This window comes from Fusarium venenatum, assembly GCF_020744135.1.
Source record: "Fusarium venenatum strain MPI-CAGE-CH-0201 chromosome Unknown EDB82scaffold_3, whole genome shotgun sequence".
NCBI lineage: Eukaryota > Fungi > Ascomycota > Sordariomycetes > Hypocreales > Nectriaceae > Fusarium > Fusarium venenatum.
Genome location: NW_027072131.1, coordinates 6,861,684 through 6,881,454, shown reverse-complemented (window position 1 = coordinate 6,881,454; position 19,771 = coordinate 6,861,684). Strand labels below are relative to the sequence as shown.

The following is a 19,771-nucleotide window of genomic DNA, read 5'->3' as shown; positions in this document are numbered from 1 at the left end:
TTAAGATGGTAATGTTGTCAAGTCAGAGCTTCGGGATCGATTGTCCTGGATCTGAACGAACTATAGCACAAGGATATTAGTTGTAATGCGGAATCTCCTTCCCCTGCTATATGAAGTAGTATTCAGGCCAGTCACTACTCGTCCTTGAAGGAGTCAACTCTCCGCCATTTGACCAACCTTTGAATGCAGCTAAGAGGCCAACGGTTAACCGGGTGCGGAATGAACCAACAGCTGAATACTTCCCTGCCATTTTTGTTGATGCTGCTTTAACTTGACCTGAATCCACTAACACAAGACCAGACAAGGACCGTGTATAGGTGACTCAGTTTCAGATTCGTGGCGCCCAGACAGTGAGGTCTCCCCGTCGGATTTCTGGAAGGAGACGCGTGCGTAATGTTGTGCTATCCGAAAAATAAAATGTCCTGGAGAGTGAGTTAGTTGTTGTTGTGTAATGCTACATAGAATCAAAAGGGAAGGGAAAATTAAATGTTGTATCGTCAATAGCTGGAGAGCGCACTGTGACTCGCTTAGCTCAGCCAGTCCACGCTCTTCCCAGAGAGGAAGAGACTCCACTAGAATTGCTTGACGAGGTTCCAGTGGCTGCAGGACAGGGAGCCAATGCTTGGCCTAGTACAAGAATGGGTTAACAGACCCCAGAGCGATGATCCCTTCCATTTCGGTTTCCTGCGTCTGGAGACGGAACACTCTCCATTGCATTCAGGTCTGTCCTGCCCCTCTCTCTGTCTTTCTTTTTTCCCTGGGACCTGGACCTGGCTGAACCTGGACCCAGCTTAACTTTCTTACATTTGGAATTACAAGACAAGTTTATTCATCGCGTCTCTTCACTATCAGCTCATGATATTAGCATATCTACTCTTCTTTCTACCTTCTACCTTCTACCCCATGTACTACGTGATTCCCCTTCTCCTCAAAAAGACTAGAGCCGAGCATTGACTTTAACCAACCCAAGTACCCGGTACCCAGTGCGAAAATAACAGACTTAGAGTCAGTGGCCATCTGCCATCCAATATTACCCACACGGAATCGCCCAATGTCCCCCCGTTGATCTCTCAACCCCTTCAACCTCCACCAAAATCTCGCCGACTCGGAGCCTTTCGCTCTTGACACCTCTGAACCCTGGATTGACGACTTCAACACCGACACCATGGCCATTGCCATGGGCTGGCAGAAACCCGACAATGTCGCGGGCTCGTCGGCGCCGGCCATCATGGTCGGTCTCTTCGTTGCTTCTGGCGGGTTACTGTTCGGCTACGATACTGGGTAAGACAGACCACCAATCTCTTGGCCTTTTGATGCGGGAAATGGAATGTGTTGCGGATGGAAAAATACGGCGATATCGAATACTACGAAACCGACGACAAGAGACGAATTAAGGGACTTTCTTTGACGCTTTGACGGATATTCACGATTGACTTTTTAACGATGCGACGACGTCGGCGAACCTTGGGTGACGGAAGATGACGCCGATACCATCACCACATTATCTTGAACAACAAAAATGGATAACACTACGAGGAAATGCGAGATGGATTTATACGGTATTGATATTCGAAACGATAACGACTCATGTTCGCGAACCCGTCAAGATAAAACGACCGGCTGGATCCCGAACCGCATTCGCTCATCCATAACCAAATCACTTCATCGCGTCACATCATTTTTCAGTCACAAATACTAACTATCCATCTTTCCAGAGCCATCAACGGTATCCTTGCCATGACAGAGTTCAAGGAGCAGTTCGGAAAACACACAAATTGCGTCGATGAAAACGGCGCCATCGACATTTGCACAAAAGACTCATCTATCATTGTCGCTATTCTAAGTGCTGGCACTGCCCTCGGTGCTCTACTTGCCGCACCCACCGGCGACTCATTAGGTCGTCGTAAGACTTTACTTCTGGCCGTCGCTATCTTCTGCGTCGGTGCCATCTTCCAAGTTGCTGCTGATAATATTGACTTGTTGCTGGTCGGAAGGTATGTTCCCACTTAAATTGAGTCGGGAGGATCAGATCATTAACCGTATACAGATTCTTTGCTGGTGTAGGTGTCGGCCTCATCTCTGTCCTCGTTCCACTATATCAGTCTGAAATGGCTCCCAAATGGATACGAGGCACTCTCGTCTGCGCCTATCAATTATCCATTACCTTGGGCCTATTGGCCGCCTCTATTGTTAACATCCTGGCCTCCAAACTCAACAACTCATCTGCATACCGCATCCCTCTTGGTCTTCAAATAGTCCCGGCCATTATTCTCACCGGCGGTTTATTGCTGCTACCAGAAACACCTCGCTTTCTTGTTAAGAAGGGCATGCACGAAGCCGCCGGCCTATCACTTAGCCGGCTACGACGACTTGACATTACCCATCCAGCACTCGTCGATGAACTGCAAGAAATGATTGCCAATCATCAATACGAACTAACATTAGGTCCCGACAGCTATAAGCAACTTTTTATCGGCTCACCAAATCTTGGTCGACGAACTTTTACTGGATGCGTGCTCCAGATGCTTCAACAACTTACCGGTATCAACTTTATAATGTATTACAGCACATCATTTTTTGACGGCGCCGGCGTTGAAAGCCCTTACACCAAGTCGCTTATTATAAACATTATCAACGTTGTATCGACAATACCAGGTCTATTAGTCATTGAGAAATGGGGCCGACGAAGACTTTTGATGATTGGAGCCCTTGGTATGGCTGGTTGTCAACTTCTTATGGCGTCATTCGATACAGCGACAGGACAAAGCTACGAGAAAGCGTCACAAACCATCCTCATCGCCTTTTGTGCTCTCAACATTTTCTTTTTCGCCGCATCTTGGGGCCCCGTGGTCTGGGTCGTCACTTCTGAGATTTATCCTCTAAAGGTCCGAGCAAAGGCCATGTCCGTTTCAACAGCATCGAACTGGCTTCTCAACTTTGGCATTGCTTACGGCGCGCCTTTCTTGGTTGGCACAGGACCAGGCAACGCCTCCTTTGGTCCAAAAATCTTCTTTATCTGGGGCGCCTTTTGCATTTTGGCTGTTTTCTTTGTATGGTGCATGGTGTATGAGACGAGCAAGATCAGCCTGGAACAGATCGACGAAATGTACGAACGTGTGAACCATGCATGGAACAGTAAATCATTCGAACCGAGCTGGAGTTTCCAGCAGATGCTCAACGATGGTTGGTCACCGAGCGCTCAACCTCCAGCTGGCCACGAACTTCAAACGACAACATCTGCATCAAGCGCAGATACAACATTGGGTGACGGGGATGCTTCTTCCATAACCGTGAGCCAGAACAACACCAACAGTTCACCACCTAATAACAACAATGACCAGAACAAAGGTCCACCCGCCATGTCAATGGCCAATGTTGACTTCAGCTACTAGGCTTCGAGCCGTCGAATTGTTTGTTTGTCTATATTGCGTGTCTTTCACCCTCAACGTCACATAGGGAATCAGCGATGGAGTTCACGACGAAGTGGAGTTTGTGGGGTTTACGCGTTAATGTTATTTTATATTATATGGTTTATTTGTTTGTTAACCCACGTCACATGGGTCGAATCACTCCCCGCTGGGGTTTATGGACTGTCGGTACGGGGGGTTTGGGTAGGATACCACTCTTGGCTCTTGGACTTGTATCATGATTTATCATTCTTTCAAGGAGTCAAGTGTCTTTATGTCGTTGATGAATGGACGCCCGGATACCCTGTGGGCAGCGGCTAATTGTCAAGCGAAGCGAGGTGAAGGCGCATGGCCATGTATTTTCTTGGGTTACAGAAGGGACAATGCATTATCAATCTGATTGCCTTTCGGCTTCGAGTTCTAATTTTCGCATACCTGCATGAGCTGTGCGCGAACTGTTCGTGAGGTAACGGATACATTGTCATTGTATTCGGTCTAGTACTTAATGGCCATAAAGAGACAGGGCCGTTGAGCACAACGTCACTGCAACTATTCGACTTTGTTCTGCAGTCGAGTTCCTAATCATTCCGTGACTTAGGAACAATGTCACTATTCGGTCCACTGGTACCCAACAATGCCAGAGGTGTACTTAAAGGCGTACCCTTTCAACTGACCTTGTCTGTGTTCCATCTTGTAATTCCCATACTTGCGAACATTGTTACTGTTCAGTTCATGTTCACCCAGAGCTGCCCAAGTTGTGCACCTCTTGTTTCTCCTGACTATTTAACGTCTGCGTCCAGCCTTTTCCAAAACTTACCTCACAACCAACTTCCCAACCAGCTTTCACATTTTGTGTATTTTATCTCGAAAACACTCTCAAGAAGCTCATTCTGTAAGAATTCCCCAAACATGTCACGCCACACAGATGCGTTTGACAAGGTTCATCCGGACCTTGTTGACCTACTGATTCGTCTTGATCTCCTCCCCACTAAGGGACACAACAGAATTTCAGAAGCCTACCTCGCAAGAACGATATTTCTTGCCCTCGAACTCGCAGACCCCGAAGAGCAGGCTCTTCTAGTCTCACGAATCATGCCAGAAGACGAGTTGGCAGCCCAACGGCTGCGCAGTCCCGAAGTCCAAAATACTTCCCATCGCGTTGTATTGGACCGCGAAGAACGAAGGGCCGCATTTCTCCCAGACCCTTCGGAACCTGAACCCGAAAGCATCGGCGAAGAATGTATTGTCTGTACCGAGAGTGCTCACGTTAGAGTACCCTGCGGCTGCAACTACTGTTTGTCTTGCTATCGCGAAGCCCTCCGACTTGGTCTTCGCTCTCAGGAAGAGTTCCCCCCTAAATGCTGCCAGCCATTCGATGAAACAGCGGTTGCGCTCGCACGCTCCCCTACTCTTGTCCATATATTTCGACAGATGGACGAAGAACGTCAGATTCCAATTCCCGATCGAGTCTACTGCCACGATGGCAACTGTGCGGCATTTATACCGCCAGATCGAAAAGGACGCTGTCTTATTTGCCACGACAAAACGTGTCTCGATTGCGGTGCGAGACGCCACCGCGGACAACCCTGCACTGAAGGAGATGTAGAAGAAGATGTCTGGGCCACCATGGACGCCAACCGAACTGTGAACTGCCCTGACTGCGGGAGGATGATCGAGTTGTCAGCCGCATGCAACCACATGAAGTGTCCCTGCCTTTGCGAGTTCTGCTATTTGTGCGGCGTAGGATGGAAGGACTGTCGTTGTACTTTGTACGGGGGGTTTGAGACAATGGTGCCCATGCGGGACCGCCCTGGCGTCAAACCACCACAGTTCCGCCGTCGGCCTCGTACAGAGGCACCGACTTCCCAAAATGTCGGGACTGAAACGCTTAGGATCCCGCGGCTGCGTCCTAACTCCGGAGAAGAAGAGAGACAGTGCAAAGCTTTGGCTTCCAGGCGAGTGATCCGACCGCTGGCGTTGCCGCAGCACGAGGAGGCTCTTCGTGAACAACAACTGAAAAGAGAAAGGGCTCAGATAGCCCGAATGGTACAGAGACCCCAAATCGCCGAAATGCAGAGAAGGCTTCCAGTTCAGAGGCAACTAGGAGGGATGTTCCATGGAATCCTTCCTGATCCCTTCCCCCCAGTAGTCAACGATCGTCAGGCCGTTCCTCGCCTTCCTAACGCCTATCCTATACCAAACCCTCCCCAGCATGACGCACTGGGTGGCCATGGTCGTCTTGGATATAGGGACTTGGTAGGTAGACGCATGGTTCCTGGCGGCTTTGAATACCTCGCGCCAGCGATGGGACACAGGGGAAGAGAAGAGCAACATCAGCGTCATGAAGCCGTCGGCGGCATGCTCGACGTTGATGCCATTGGCGACATGTGGGCAGCTCAACAAGCTCGACGAGACAACGTTTTCAACGAAGCTATGTATGGATTGGCAGGGTACGAGCGTCGCTTGTCTGAGAGATTGATGATTTTTGGGAGGGCGCTTGCTGAACGTTCTGACGAAGATGAGGATTTTGGCCAAGGAACCCACCGCCACCGCCATCGCCATCGCCATCACCATCACCATCACCAACATCGCCATCATCATCATCGCCATTGAGAAGGTGGGATACACTGTTGCGATCTTCTCTTTCTGATTCTTGGGCTCCAAAATTCTTTCACAAGTGCCTTTGTAGCCCTTTCTTCAATTCCCTTGATTCGTCTTTCTAACATAATGTTTCTTTTAGGTACATGATCAAAACGGGAAATTCCGGTCTAACAGAATAGACGAGCGAGAAGGATAAAAGATAGATAGACATGTGGTATGTAGTATATGTATGTATGGACTGCAGTGCTTCAGTTCTTACAGGTAGGTGTTTTTGCTTTTCCTTGGTTAAGTCCTAGTCTTCACCAGGTCATGATTGTACATGTACGAACTAGTTAGTTACTGCGATGTTGAATAAACAATGAAGGCCAATGAAACATAAAAATGACTCTTTTGTTTGTGAATTGCTGATGCTAGCTACTACTTCCATATCTCTCTATCTGGACAGGTATAATGCCCATCCATTTGTGTGATTTGCTTCCACAACTAGACTTGTACATAGATAGCACCATCACTTCTCGCTTCATAAAGAGCAGTGAAGGAAGCAATCTTCATCTTGGCTCAGTTCAGGATCCAGGGTATATCCAAAGCATCCGTGTAAAGTTTCATCTTGCTTGAAATGCTCTATCGCAGTTTGGCGTTCATCGCAGTTAGCTGGGATCATGTTTCTTCTGTCTTCTCGCGCGCCATGGCAGTAGACGATGCGGACGCGCGGTGAATTTTTGCAGTCTTTCGCACTGCATTTGACGATAGTAATGTGGCACATTTTGAAAGGTTGTGTTCTCAGGGATGTCGTGATGGGTAAGTAACGATTGAGTGAAATTGAGCGTTGGTGATGTTTACTCTTTGGCTCAGTCAAGTTAACAATGAGATTTGTATGACAGTCTTATAATTAATACGACTATTTGAACATGTCTTAACAACGGTAAAGGTTTTGGAGACTAGTTGAAGAACACAAAGCCATGTTGCTATATCTGTCTGCTTTTGTCCAAACAAGGGAGAACAAAGCATACATATGACAAGACAAAGAAGTTACCGTGCGTAAATAACAAGACAAGAGAACAATCCAGAGTTCAATTAGAACATAAAAACGTTAATCTGATCCCTTCCCAAGCTTCTTGATCTCTTCCACAACCGCGTCCGTGACTTGTTTGGTTGTCGCATTGCCACCAAGATCCTGTGTAAGAACCCCAGAAGCCGTCACATTCTCCACACACTCCATCAACTTGGCCGACGCATCTTCCTCACCTAGCCAAGTGAGCATCTCTGCTGCCGTCCAGAATGTAGCGACTGGGTTAGCGACACCTTTGCCGGTGATGTCAAAAGCCGATCCGTGAATGGGCTCGAACATGGATGGGTTCTCGCGGGTTGGGTCAAGGTTACTTGTTGGTGCGATGCCGATTGAACCTGCGAGAGCTGCTGCTAGATCAGACAGGATATCTGCGTGCTATACAATTGTTAGTATGAGCAATAGATCGGTGGTTTTCGGTATTGACTTACTAGGTTGCTTGCGACAATAGTATCAATACTCTCAGGCTTGAGAACCATCTTAGTAGTCATAGCATCAACCAGCATCTTCTCCACCGTCACATCAGGGAAGTCCTTCGCGACTTCAGCAGCAACCTCGTCCCACAACACCATACCATTGCGCTGCGCATTGCTCTTGGTAACAACAGTCAAATGCTTCCTTGGTCTTTTTTGCGCAACTTCAAAAGAAAAGCGGATGAGTCTGTTGACGGCGTGGCGTGTGAAGATAGAGACTTCAGTAGCCACCTCCCATGGATGGCCGCGATGCGATCGACCACCTTGACCAGCGTACTCACCCTCGCTGTTCTCGCGGATGATGACCCAGTCAAGGTCTCCGGTCTTGCAGTTACGTAGTGGAGATTGTGTTCCGCGCATGATGCGTGTGGGACGAACGTTTGCGTATTGCTGGAATGGTTGGCAGATAGCAAGACGAAGACCCCAGAGAGATATATGGTCAGGGACATCTATTGACGATAAGTATAACTGACTAATACCTTTTGAGATTTGTTACTTACCAGGAGCTCCTACGGCGCCAAAGAGGATAGCATCGTGCTTCTTTAGTTGATCAAGGCCACCGTCAGGAATGTACTTTCCCGTCTTCTTGTAAGTGTCTGAACTCCAGTCATAGTGAGTAAATTCAAGGTTGAATGTTTGAAGTGTGCCAGCCAAAGCAGTCAACGCCTCGATTCCAGCGGATATGACCTCAGGACCGATGCCATCGGCTGGGATGGAGGCGATGTTGTAAGTCTTTTCGGCGGCGACGGCTGATGGAGACATGGTGTAATATGTTATGGGTAGAGAGATAGAATAGTAAATCAAGATCTCTCAGATTCTTCTATTTATATGCTTGAACTTGCTCATGTGGAATTATATCACTCTTGATGGCTCATGTGGAGCAGGCGGACGTTTCTTTGTCCGCTTCAAACCCATGAAGAATAACATCATCTTATTGGACCCGGCTAACCACATGGTCTCGCTGGTCCAACTCCGCTGTCATTAACGGTTTTCCGTGGATAGCGGCCTACATTATGCGGGGATTTGTCGTCAATATCCGCTTGACGAAGCAACGGCTTATACATATGAGTTGAAACATTATTACTTTCTCCAGACTGGCATTGTTTCACGGTTCTCTTTTCAATACTGTCAATTCTTTTCAGCAGCCAAACCACCAAATTATATAATCTTTGAAACCTCCTGTTAACATGATCGACCCAAACGCTATCAATGCCGTTCTGGACATTTTCGTGCCTGCAATCCGCGCCCACCAGAAAAACTCATCAAAACCATTCGTCCTTGGACTTTCCGGCCTCCAAGGTAGTGGAAAGTCAACATGGGCCGCAGCTCTATCTCAAGCTTTGACAACTCAGCACAACCTCAAGAACCGCACCTTGTCCCTGGATGATCTCTATCATGACCACCCAGAGCTCGTGGCTATCCGAGAAGCGAATCCAGACAACGGCCTTCTTCAAACTCGTGGTCAGCCTGGAACTCATGATGAGGTTCTTGCGAAGGACTTCTTTGATCAGGTCCTTGGCCGGGCGGAGAGCGAGAAGAAGACCGTCAAATGGCCTGCGTACGATAAGAGTCTCCACGGAGGCCAAGGCGGGAGAGTCCCAGTCAAGGAATGGGATGAGGTGACTTTAGGTCAAGATCTCGATGTGCTCATCTTTGAAGGTTGGGCTCTCGGTTTCCAGCCCCTGACCAAGGAAGAAGTCATCAGGAAGTGGGAGCAAGCTAAAGCCTCGGAGACGCAGCAGTCTGAGGAGCGGTCTCTCACCAATAGCCTTGCAAGCCACAAGCTCGACTATCTTTTGTTGATCAACGAGAATCTCAGACGATATTGCGACACGTTTGCTGGACCGCAATACTTTGATGGATTCTTACACTTGAGCACGGATAAGCTGGTTCAAGTTTATGAATGGCGACTGGGTCAGGAGAGGGCTTTGAGAGAGCACAAGCCAGGAATGACGGACGAGCAGGTGATCAAGTTCGTCAAGGGATATATGCCAGCTTATGAGCTATTCCTTGAACATCTCCAGAATAAGAACCTCTTTGGAGATGGAGCCTCGGGTAAGAAGCATGTGCAGGTGATATTGAACAAGTCAAGGGAGGTGATGCAAGTGAAGGAGGTATGATGAATTAGCCATATATATGTCAAAGACTAGCGTAGATAATTGCACGTTGGATCAACAGAAGCATCAAATTCTGCATGAACGAGGAATGGATTGTCGATAGCACTGAATGAGCTTGCAAAGAGCTGGTCATACCACATCATTGACTCTTGACCTTCAAGGGGCACATTGTCTAACTGTGGGTATGCCGACCCTTCCAGTGGCAATGAAGTGTTTGGTGTAGAGAGTAAGTCACTCATATAAGGGCCGTGGGGGTTTTCCTGATGGTGATAAGGCATGCCGTGAGATATGGCTGTAGCAGATGGAAATGTCCGCTGGCGTTTACGCTGTTGTGATCGGGGAGATGAAGATCGTGGTGTGAAGGCTGCGACGTTGGAAGAAGGGTTTGACGTGGTAGACCGTTCTGTGTCTCTACTTCCAATAGCGACCCTTGAGCCTGTTGCGAGATCTTGATTCAAAGACCTTGGAGGCCTTGAGGGTGTGGCGGTATCACCTCCTCGTTGTTGCGGAATACCAGGAGAGAAAGTTCTTGTCGTGATGGAAGCGTCGGCAGGTGATTCGATCATACAAGGCCGGTCTTGAGAGAGCTCTTGGACGGTAGATGTGAGCTCATCAATGGCACCGAGGCAATATTCTGGCCAAGACGTGTCTCGAGCCGCTAGATGGCCGAGAATACTCTTTGCTGCAGCAACATGTCTACGTACGATTAGAAATGACATCATATTAAAGTAATAGGATGACATACTTGAGTGCACTGTCGAGAGGAACTTGTCTTTCAAAAGCAGCATGGATAAGAACAAATGCACTAATCCAGATAGACCATGTGAATGATGGCCATAATAAAGGTGTTTGCGATCTTGCACCATTTGAGTCAACCTGTAGTTGATGACGGTTCTGGTGCTTCTTCAGTATTATCAATATCGACTTTGCAGCGGAAATACAGGCTTGAAAAGCGGAAGAGTATGAGGGAGAAGGATGGTCTGAGGCCAAGCCAGGCCTGTTCAGACATATCACCGATTCGTGTTTAAGAACCAAGAGCATGATTTTGTGGTGTTCCGATATTGGAGGCGTGTTTGAGTCTGTATCGGCGAGGTCATCTTCCTCGACAGCGTCTTGGATTTCGTTGAACCATTTTGCCAACTCGGCTTGTACAAAGGCTGCTCGATCTGCTGTGTCTTGGCGTTGTAGCATGGATTTGTTTCTGAGCTCAAGGATAAGGCCACGAATACGGGCATGTTTTGTCACAAAGGTCAAAAGTTGTAGCCGTTGGATGTTTTCGTCTCTGTTGGTAAGTGTATGACGCTCTTCGCCGGGATAACAAACATCGAGATCGTCGTCGTGAATATCAAGTGGCAGACCCAGAGACTGGCATAGAAGTCTCTCTAAGATGTATATACACCAAAAGACTCTTCGACGAACTGAAGCTTCCTTGGTAGTGAAAAATGGATATCGTGCTGGACATCGATGAAGCCCTAATTGGAATGCAGCTCGAACGACAAGCCCACCTAATCTGGACGCAGCGTTCAGACACAGCATCGAAGTCAAGAATAACTGAATAGCTAGAGCAGCTTGTGTTGTTCGGAGTGATGCAGGCTGATTCAGGGCGAATTGTGAGCTTGCTAGTGCATCATCGACGCTGTTGAAAAGGCACTGTTTTGGAATTGGTTTCTTAAAAGTGATAGACTGACGACTATCGGCCAATGAGATGGAGAGGATAGATTTGACGATAACTTTGTCGATAGGATTCAAGGAAGAGATGTCGCCTTTAGAAATCTCTTCAAATAAGCCTAGAACTTCTGGGCCATGTAGAAAGGGAAGAACTGGATGCCATGCCTCGAAATAACTCTTGGACCAGTCCACGAAATCTTGAAACTCTGGCAGCTCTTCTTTGTCCGCGCAGACTTCATCGTCGTTCCATAGAAACTGTTCTTGATTTCTTTTACTCGAAGCGCCCTGTCGTAATTGATCATCTTCTCCAGGGATAAGCGTGTTGATAGTTGAAGATTCTGTTCTTGAGGCAGATTTCTTGGCGAGCCTTAAGTGCACGGCACGGATATAGTGAATTCCACTGCCACTTCCTACGAAACGAGCGGCGTCATGCTCTCCTGTGTCGCGCATCAAACCATATTCCCGGCCTGAAGTTGAGTGTTTTCGTTTTGAAGATTGAGATTCATGTCCTGGGGTAGAGTGAGATGCTGTTTCGAGAGTGTCGTACGGTGAATGGTGAGAAGACATTTTGATTAGTAATCAGTGATATGGGCTCTTATATGGCAAGTAGAAGTGACCCTTGGCAGAGTAATGAAGATGGAGAAGGCATGCTGAGGAATAAAGTAGAGTGATGAAAGTATCAACTAACGTAGCAGTAGTTGCTGTAAAGGTGTTAGTGCCGCGCCGGACAAAGAAAACACCGAGGCGGGGTTAGATTTCATCGCCTGAGTAACACACTCACTCTGCCTTGTAATGGATAATAAGAATAACATATTATTGATATCAATCGCTGTATGACTAATTACCCATGGAGACTAGTGAGCCTTTAGTCGAGCAAGAGTCTGGGCAGCTGAATCCAATAGCCTGCAGTCATTGTCGACAGCGAAAACGCAAGGTGAAATGGACCAAGTTTTCTGAAAGAAAGGGAGAAAATTTGACTGACAATATTTCATAGTGTGACAGAAAATTGTTAGTATCTATCTATACTCACTAAGTATTTGTGTCAGTACTGATATTTATAGACCCCATTGCTTACAATGCAATAATGATCCCTCTAACTGTCACTACCCTGAACAGAACAAAAGGTACGGTGACACTTGTTCATTATCCCTGACAAACTAACAGACTGGCAGAGGCCTTCCTATTGGTTTTATAACAAGGCTGGAAGCACGCCTGGCTGAAACGGAAGAAGCTCTTTTCCGTCTCGTCCAGTCTGTCGAGGAACCCGAGAACAACCAAGTTTCATTCAAACCCTCATCTCAACGAAAGGATGACCGTACTAAAGAATGGGACAGCCTTCCACTGAAGACATCTGAACAGGTCAAATTATGGTACAAGAACAAGTCTGGGCAAAGTGACTCTCCAGTTGTACATGACGTCTCGATGGACTTGGATCAACCAGAATCATCTACCCATGTAGCACTACCAGACGCAGATCGTGTTGAAATTTCTGATGATATTCAGAGTAACTCCGGAGCAGATATGATGTTACCTGACGCAGAAGTCCAGATGGATTCAAGGAGTGAAATTCATACTTCAGAGGTGCCCGTTGGAAGCAAGGCCAAGGACATGGAACAAAAGAATCCACATTTGTATTTCTGACAAGATCTCAACTAGATATAGCACAAGTCTTAAAGAGAAGAATCAGGAATAGACGAAAGACCAGATTCTGAATATGCACGTCGACAAGAGATGCTTCAAGTCGGACTCGCGGCACATCGGTATATTGGCTCATCGACAGAGTTGATACTGATGAGCTGAATGTCAGCTTACCGGCTTTTCGTAACTCAACAACTCAGCATACAAGCCTTGTTAACACTACACGGCATATTGGTTGACTTTTAGTGGGTTAGAAAGCTGAAGCTTGGAGTAAGTCTAAAAGTTTGGTCTAGTGCTGCAGTGTTGGCAACAGTCTACTGGCTTCTAAAGTATCATCCAGAAGTTAGAGAAGTGAAATATATCTTGATTGGATGATGGATTCACTATGTAAGCTTCTGTACAGTGTTGCAATATTATATGGCTTGAGTTGTCACAATGACTTCATCACTTGTGTTAGCCAAGAGCTGCAACAAGCAAGACGAACCAAGTATTCTATTTTCAACTTTAATGAGATATCAGTAAGTCGACGGCTCAAATGATCTTGTTCTGTTGAGCCAGTTGACTCATCATTTTAGGCCACTGCACATACACTTTCCCACTGCATTCCAACCAGAAATAAATACAAAGATAGCCTACAAGTCAGTAAATTTGAATGGAAGGCGGAAGTATCCATTAGCGGTGGTGATGGGCTGCCCAGCTGATGCACACCACATCGCGACCCCAAGCCAGCCATAGCGTTGTGGAATACAGTGTCAGCGATTGACCGCTTACTACCACTACTGGGAGACGTAACATAGAATGACTTGGATCAAAGTAAGCTGATGACTTGAAGGATTTTATTTTACGTGATAGGTAAGGATAACTGCAGAATCCCACAAGTAAAGGAAGCTGGGCATAAGCAATAGAGATGAATATAGCTGCTGCGCCACAATCTGTCTTTGGTCGCCTAGTCCAAGATTAGTATTAATTTCATTTTTCCAAGACTCGTTGAGAGACAAGAAGAAAGTGGTTTGCAGATAACGCTGTTGTACCGAAGTCCCGAACAGCCTCCATACCAGGGAGGGGATGGTAGAAAACTGGAGACCTAAGCTCAGTATGCAGAAAATAAACAGTCCAAGTGCCGGTCTGACATAGCGCAAAGTGAGTGGATTATTTTGTTTCTCAAGTAAGTAATAGCGAGATTCCTGCAAGTCTCAAGACCAGCAAAGCTTGGTCAACAGCTTACTGTTGGGCAAAGCATAAAGCCACAGCAAACCAGAGAAACAACCTCTACAGGGCTGAGTTTTGATCCATAAATGAGGCTAGAGTAATTAACTGCGGTCCAGGCTTACCTACTTTACCTAATTAAGCCCGAGTCTTAAGCTTAAAATAGGGCTAATAATCAGCTGAAGGCGGGGGCTGAGTATTTCTCTACTACTGTATTGCAGCTAAACCCATCTGACGGCTGACACTCCGATGTAGTGTAAGCCCCCAAGACAGGCTGTGTGTGAGATGCCGATGCTATGGCATAGCCTCCTCCGCCATAATCCGGAAGTCGGTAGTAACTAACAAGTTGTGGGCTGCGATATTAGTGTGATATTGTTGAGCTTCACAATGGGAAGCAACTTTGTATAAGAAGTCTGTGATGCCACCACCAAGATGAAATTTCTCTTCTCATCATCACAACACAAAACATCAATACAACAATTTCCATTTCCTTTTTCTATATTTCCTTATTTCCTTTGTCAGGTCTTATTTCCTTACAAACCTTCGCTTCTTCTCAGTCGTCTTTGCCAACAGTTTAGTTTCACTTCATTGTTTCCAATTGTCAATTATTTCGACTCTTCTCCCATACAACGATATTCAAAATGCATTCTGCCATCTTTGCCATCTTTGCTATCTCCGGTCTCGCCGCTGCTTCTCCCAACTCCAAGCCCCAGACCGAATGTGAGGGCCTCGCTCCCCTCGGTCTCGAGTCAGTCCAGTACTACGTCTGCGGCAAGAATGGCTTCCGTGGATACTGCTCCGAAGACCCTTGCGACAAGAAGTGGTGCCGAGACTTTGCCCTCAAGACTTGCGACCTTGTCTTCATCACTGAGCCTGAACCACCTGTCGTCGCCAACCCTGTTGTAGGTGGTCACGAGTGGGAGTCTGAGACAGCTACCACTGTCGCCCCTCAAGCCACTTCCACTGATCTTCCCATCGGCGAATGTGCTCCTGGAACAGGATTTTTCCAGAACTGTTCCAACGGCTTCGTGGGATGCTGCAAGTCTGATGCTTGCACTGGCGATGCCGGTGTCTGCCCCGATACCAAGGAGGCTAAGCGTCAAGATCCCACTATCTGCCCTCCCGGCACCGGCTTCTTCCAGTCCTGTTCAAACGGCTTCCGAGGTTGCTGCAAGGGCGATGCTTGTGGTCAGAAGGAACCCATCTGTCCTTCCACCGCTGCCAAGCGATCTGATGATCCTACTGTCTGCCCTCCCGGAACTGGTTTCTTCCAGTCTTGCTCCAACGGTTTCCGTGGATGCTGCAAGAACGACGCATGCGGCCAGACCCAGCCTATCTGCCCTTCTTCTCCCGCTAAGCGATCTGATGACCCCACTGTCTGCCCTCCTGGTACCGGTTTCTTCCAGTCCTGCTCCAACGGCTTTCGGGGCTGCTGCAAGGGTGACGCCTGTGGTAACTCTTGGTGCCCCGACTACAAGACCGGTACCTACCAGCCTGCCCAGTCCTTCAAGGTCAAGGCTCGCTCTGACGGAACCTGCGCTCCCGGCACTGGCTTCTTCCAGGTTTGCTCCAACGGCTTCAAGGGATGCTGCAAGAAGGATGCCTGTGGTCAGAGCCGACCTGTCTGCCCCAAGTAAGAGGTGGATTCACTTCAATTATTCCAAGTCTTATGAATAACGAGCGTTGCATAAGCATAACATAGCATAGCATAGCGTTGCATTACACGTACATACAGCATGTTGACGATCATTTGGATATATGGGTTTTGAGTCTGTTTGTTTGGAACATTGACGGATTGTTTGGCATTAGACTGATCTATCATTTTTACATTACTTATTTAGAGCATTGATTTTATCGGGCACGATGAAAATCTAACTAATACACTCCTTTAACAAATCTTATCTTAAATACACCTTGCTTCTCTCCAAGTCAACATCCAGGCTTAATTGCGGCTGCCACCATTCCTCCACTGTCCAGATAAGCCGTTACTAAGGACAGCATTCAGGGGAACATTATTTTTTGTGTAATATTCGGCAATTATGCTCTGAAGCGAATTGGCACATGTACTACCATCAGTTGCGAGGTTTCCAGCAGAGGCTGGATAGTGTCGACGGCACTTTCTCGATCTGATAGTTCAAACTGCTCCATCCTTTCCCTGTGGCTTGCAGTGATAGCCGTATAATGCAGTAGATTTCTAGGAAGTTGAACAACCGTATCGTGCTGTAAAGAGGGGTATGAGTGAGGTAAGCACCGAAACTGATACACAAGCTACTTCTTCTTGCCGGCATCGTGTCGTACAAGGCCTGCGAATACGAGGGCTGCGACAGTGGTTAGTATCGTGGAACACAATGTATGGACGTGAATTGACTGACTGCGTTACCTTCGTATTAGGACAAATTCCAGGGTGCTCTATGTGGGAAACAACAGAAGCAGTTAGTGAGGGAAGGGGGGATACAAATGTGGCAAAGCCATTGGATATCGTATCTGGAAACGGATTCGAAGGTGACCAGAGAAGGGCAAACTAGGTATATATCTAACTCTCGACGATCATTCAGAGTGAATCATGCTTGTGATAGTACTATGCTAGGCACAAGCATGTTATGAGATGATATAAGCATAATGGATGGCTATAAGGCCCTGATGCTGACTCTTCATAGATGGAATTTGATAGTTATATTCAGAGAGGGCCTGCATTCCGCGGGCCTGCATTTCGCTAGCCTCCAGCCTCGCCTGATGAGTTGTCTGTATGAGCAAAAGAGTGGAAACTGTGGCCAAGGTACTGTGGAAATTGTTAGCAGGCCAGGCCTGGCCCTTTTTCAGCGGCATGATATCCATTCCCAGTATATCAACCACCGCCATCTCTGCATTCGAAGATGCTCTTCTTGCGTTCGCAGTCAAGCCACCAAGTTTGGAAGTGTTCTGAGCTAGGATTGTTGTGTTAGACTAGGGGTTGATTTTTATACAGCAAAGCAAGTCTAGTCTATTCAAGACGACAAGGAATTAGGTACACACACAGATAGCGACAGATTGATTTGAGTCGCTACTACCGCAGAGTTGACTCCGTAACCTCATCATCTATTGTCGTTTAATATACAGCATCAGAAATGCCATCAGTTAGAGGTTCCACCATGTAGTGCGGGGTTTTCTAAACAGCCTGAAAGCAATTCCATCTTAGAGTTCTTTTAACCGAAGGATGAGTTATTATCATGACTTTCTATGTTTTCTTCTCATCTCACCCACAATTAGAACATCATGTCAGAGTCAAAGCCAACCCTACGATGGGGCATCATTGGAACTGGTATGATCTCATCCTGGTTCATTGCAGATCTCACCATCGACCGTAAAGACGCCAAAGCAACACACATCATCCAAGCCATTGGTTCCTCTTCTGTTGAAAAGGGCAAAAAGTTTGTCCAAGAACATCTTCCAAACACGTCTCAACCTCCGACTATCTACGGGAGTTACCAAGAAACCTACCAAGACCCCAGTGTTGATATAATCTATATCGGAACACCTCATGGCTTCCACAAGAAGAACTGTCTCGATGCTATCGCGCACGGAAAGAATATTTTGTGCGAGAAAGCATTCACCTTGAATGCTAAAGAAGCGAGAGAGGTATTCGAGGCGGCAAAGGCAAAGGGTGTTTTCATTATGGAAGCTATGTGGACACGTTTCTTCCCTCTTGTCAAGACTATCCAGGAATTCGTTCACAAGGACAAAGTCATTGGGGATGTGGTTCGCCTCTTTGCCGATTTTGCCATGGACCAACGCATTGAGTCTCTAGCTCCTGAGCATCGTTTGCGAGATCTTTCACTGGGTGCGGGTTCGCTACTCGATATTGGTATCTACAGCTTGACGTGGGGTCTCTTAGGCCTTGATTCAGGCATAGGCGAGAATGCAACTACACCAAAGATCTGCGCTGCGCAAACTCTTGTCCAAGGTGTCGATCTTAGTACTTCTATAGTTTTGCTCTACCCTGATGGAAAGCAGGGCATTATTACGTCAAACTCAAAAGTCAAGACCCCCAATATCTTTTGCCGTATTGAAGGAACCAGAGGATGCATCGTGGTAGAGGGCCCTGCAGCTGCACCTGAGAACTTCACCGTGTACATAGATGGAGATGTGGAGGGAAAGAAATATGATGTTGAGAAGCCTGGGAGGGGATTTTACTGGGAGGCTGACGCGGTGGCTCTTGATATTGCTGCTGGAAAGGTTGAGAGCGATGTCATGCCTTGGTCGGAGACTGTTCGTGTGATGGAGATTATGGATGAGATAAGGAAGCAGGGAGGCTCCAAGTTTCCCCAGGACTAGAATACTCAAATTCGTACATATATCTATCGTTTAGTCCGGCCCAAGATTGTCGATCTTCCTGTATATGTGATTATCTATCCGATTTTTGAATCTCCAAATTAGACAAAAACTCGCTCTTCGGCTGCTCATCCACCCATCGAGTGCGAGGAAGTTCGAAAGTAGACGTTACTCGTCCATAAGACATTCCACCAAGCTGTGCAATTGGTCGCAGCTTGTCAAGGTCGATATGGCTGAAATCCTCATTCGCTGCGTCCTCTTGAACCCAAAGCCTCGTTGCCTCGACTAGAAAGATGGCAGATCCACTCATGCCTGGCTTGTGTCCTTCGAATTCCTTGATATCCACAACTCTACCTTCGATCGAAAGCACTGACTCTTTAACTCGTGAGGGTTTCACTGTGGCCGTTTCACCTTCCGTCAAACCAGTAATATCCCACTCTGAAATTCCATAAGGAGTATCAATGGATGAAGCATTAACAGCTTCAATCATATTTTCAGAAACAGTGTTTATAACACATTCTTTGGTATCTTTCATGTTCTGATATGTGTCCTTGATACGGCCGTGACGAGACGAGAAACTAACCATAAACATTGGCGGATCATGGTCGACCATTTGGAAATAGCTAAACGGCGCAAGGTTCTTTTTTTTGCCGTCTTTGGAGACGGTACTGATGAAACCAATTGGGCGAGGGGCGATGCCAGATATCAAGAGGCGATAGTTTTGGCTGACGGATCTATCAGAAGAGTAGGGGTCGATTTCTCTGTGGACTTTGTTGACGGCGGGTATCTCTCCAGTGCGAACACCGTCTCCATAAGACCATGTTGGATCAGGGGATTTTGTTACCTCGATAGGTCTGTTGGAGTTGTCAAAAGCTGGACGATTGGCTATCTTCTCTGCGAAGTTGGTGAGGGGCTGGACTGCTGAGAATGCGGGTTGGGTGGCGACAGCCGCAGCTGAGGAGTTGAGTCTTATTGCTGATGGTGACATGTTTCTCATCTGTTTGTACGCCTGCAGGACTATTGAAGGTCTACATTCTGTGGTCAACTCCGCGTTCTTGATTTGATTTTACAATGACTTACCTGGATCTTGTAGGGTATCTCACCGCTATGTAGGCTCTGATCGTCATACTGGTAGATCACAAGTAAGCCACTATCCCAGGATGTTTCTCTCTATGATAGATGATTTTAGACTGCTTTGTCTGTTAACAGAATATTGTTTGGATGACAAATACAAACTGCTTAAAGAATAGTAGTCGGGATGTCGTCCCGGTCCATCTCTCCACATCC

The 19,771-nt window shown here is 47.1% G+C and overlaps 9 protein-coding genes across 9 annotated transcripts; 6 read left to right on the top strand and 3 right to left on the bottom strand.

Annotated features, from left to right (window-relative positions):
* Positions 1-1,737: 1,737 nt before the first annotated feature.
* EDB82DRAFT_478659 (uncharacterized protein) lies at positions 1,738-3,392 on the top strand (the record flags this gene model as incomplete). The annotated part of the gene is made up of 2 exons (XM_025728784.2): positions 1,738-1,994; positions 2,048-3,392. 2 exons carry the CDS (start codon positions 1,738-1,740, stop codon positions 3,390-3,392), a joined length of 1,602 nt encoding a protein of 533 aa, XP_025583116.2.
* A 734-nt stretch (positions 3,393-4,126) lies between these two features.
* EDB82DRAFT_509729 (uncharacterized protein) lies at positions 4,127-6,372 on the top strand. Its single transcript, XM_065608825.1, has one exon. It carries the CDS (start codon positions 4,140-4,142, stop codon positions 6,018-6,020), a length of 1,881 nt encoding a protein of 626 aa, XP_065464228.1. The 5' UTR covers positions 4,127-4,139; the 3' UTR covers positions 6,021-6,372.
* Positions 6,373-6,875: 503 nt separating this feature from the next.
* EDB82DRAFT_450097 (uncharacterized protein) lies at positions 6,876-8,428 on the bottom strand. Its single transcript, XM_025728782.2, has 3 exons — positions 8,048-8,428; positions 7,506-7,996; positions 6,876-7,452 (listed from the first exon to the last, which is right to left on the bottom strand). The coding sequence occupies exons 1-3, from the start codon at positions 8,307-8,309 to the stop codon at positions 7,099-7,101; spliced, it is 1,107 nt and encodes a 368-aa protein (XP_025583114.1). The 5' UTR covers positions 8,310-8,428; the 3' UTR covers positions 6,876-7,098.
* Positions 8,429-8,540: 112 nt separating this feature from the next.
* On the top strand, positions 8,541-9,809 carry EDB82DRAFT_274868 (P-loop containing nucleoside triphosphate hydrolase protein). The gene has a single exon (XM_025728781.2). It carries the CDS (start codon positions 8,735-8,737, stop codon positions 9,665-9,667), a length of 933 nt encoding a protein of 310 aa, XP_025583113.1. The 5' UTR covers positions 8,541-8,734; the 3' UTR covers positions 9,668-9,809.
* Positions 9,681-11,952, bottom strand: EDB82DRAFT_274863 (fungal-specific transcription factor domain-containing protein). The gene is made up of 2 exons (XM_025728780.2): positions 10,410-11,952; positions 9,681-10,360 (listed from the first exon to the last, which is right to left on the bottom strand). Exons 1-2 carry the CDS (start codon positions 11,897-11,899, stop codon positions 9,694-9,696), a joined length of 2,157 nt encoding a protein of 718 aa, XP_025583112.1. The 5' UTR covers positions 11,900-11,952; the 3' UTR covers positions 9,681-9,693.
* Positions 11,953-12,116: 164 nt separating this feature from the next.
* EDB82DRAFT_509726 (uncharacterized protein) lies at positions 12,117-13,078 on the top strand. The gene is made up of 4 exons (XM_025728779.2): positions 12,117-12,266; positions 12,327-12,340; positions 12,394-12,456; positions 12,505-13,078. Exons 1-4 carry the CDS (start codon positions 12,180-12,182, stop codon positions 12,971-12,973), a joined length of 633 nt encoding a protein of 210 aa, XP_025583111.1. The 5' UTR covers positions 12,117-12,179; the 3' UTR covers positions 12,974-13,078.
* A 1,308-nt stretch (positions 13,079-14,386) lies between these two features.
* On the top strand, positions 14,387-16,074 carry EDB82DRAFT_509722 (uncharacterized protein). The gene has a single exon (XM_025728776.2). The coding sequence runs from the start codon at positions 14,818-14,820 to the stop codon at positions 15,811-15,813; it is 996 nt and encodes a 331-aa protein (XP_025583110.1). The 5' UTR covers positions 14,387-14,817; the 3' UTR covers positions 15,814-16,074.
* A 1,299-nt stretch (positions 16,075-17,373) lies between these two features.
* On the top strand, positions 17,374-18,494 carry EDB82DRAFT_509720 (uncharacterized protein). Its single transcript, XM_025728775.2, has one exon. It carries the CDS (start codon positions 17,429-17,431, stop codon positions 18,485-18,487), a length of 1,059 nt encoding a protein of 352 aa, XP_025583109.1. The 5' UTR covers positions 17,374-17,428; the 3' UTR covers positions 18,488-18,494.
* On the bottom strand, positions 18,495-19,723 carry EDB82DRAFT_509718 (uncharacterized protein). Its single transcript, XM_065608824.1, has one exon. The coding sequence runs from the start codon at positions 19,479-19,481 to the stop codon at positions 18,558-18,560; it is 924 nt and encodes a 307-aa protein (XP_065464227.1). The 5' UTR covers positions 19,482-19,723; the 3' UTR covers positions 18,495-18,557.
* Between the last annotated feature and the right edge of the window lie 48 nt (positions 19,724-19,771).

Coding starts and splice junctions, on each gene's coding strand:
- EDB82DRAFT_509729 (XM_065608825.1), top strand. CDS start 4,140: ATGTTCACCCAGAGCTGCCCAAGTTGTGCACCTCTTGTTTCTCCTGAC.
- EDB82DRAFT_450097 (XM_025728782.2), bottom strand. CDS start 8,309: ATGTCTCCATCAGCCGTCGCCGCCGAAAAGACTTACAACATCGCCTCC. Junction 7,997..8,047: donor TGGCGCCGTAGGAGCTCCTG/GTAAGTAACAAA, acceptor TATCGTCAATAG/ATGTCCCTGACCATATATCT. Junction 7,453..7,505: donor CTATTGTCGCAAGCAACCTA/GTAAGTCAATAC, acceptor ACAATTGTATAG/CACGCAGATATCCTGTCTGA.
- EDB82DRAFT_274868 (XM_025728781.2), top strand. CDS start 8,735: ATGATCGACCCAAACGCTATCAATGCCGTTCTGGACATTTTCGTGCCT.
- EDB82DRAFT_274863 (XM_025728780.2), bottom strand. CDS start 11,899: ATGTCTTCTCACCATTCACCGTACGACACTCTCGAAACAGCATCTCAC. Junction 10,361..10,409: donor CCTCTCGACAGTGCACTCAA/GTATGTCATCCT, acceptor AATCGTACGTAG/ACATGTTGCTGCAGCAAAGA.
- EDB82DRAFT_509726 (XM_025728779.2), top strand. CDS start 12,180: ATGGAGACTAGTGAGCCTTTAGTCGAGCAAGAGTCTGGGCAGCTGAAT. Junction 12,457..12,504: donor TACCCTGAACAGAACAAAAG/GTACGGTGACAC, acceptor ACAGACTGGCAG/AGGCCTTCCTATTGGTTTTA.
- EDB82DRAFT_509722 (XM_025728776.2), top strand. CDS start 14,818: ATGCATTCTGCCATCTTTGCCATCTTTGCTATCTCCGGTCTCGCCGCT.
- EDB82DRAFT_509720 (XM_025728775.2), top strand. CDS start 17,429: ATGTCAGAGTCAAAGCCAACCCTACGATGGGGCATCATTGGAACTGGT.
- EDB82DRAFT_509718 (XM_065608824.1), bottom strand. CDS start 19,481: ATGAGAAACATGTCACCATCAGCAATAAGACTCAACTCCTCAGCTGCG.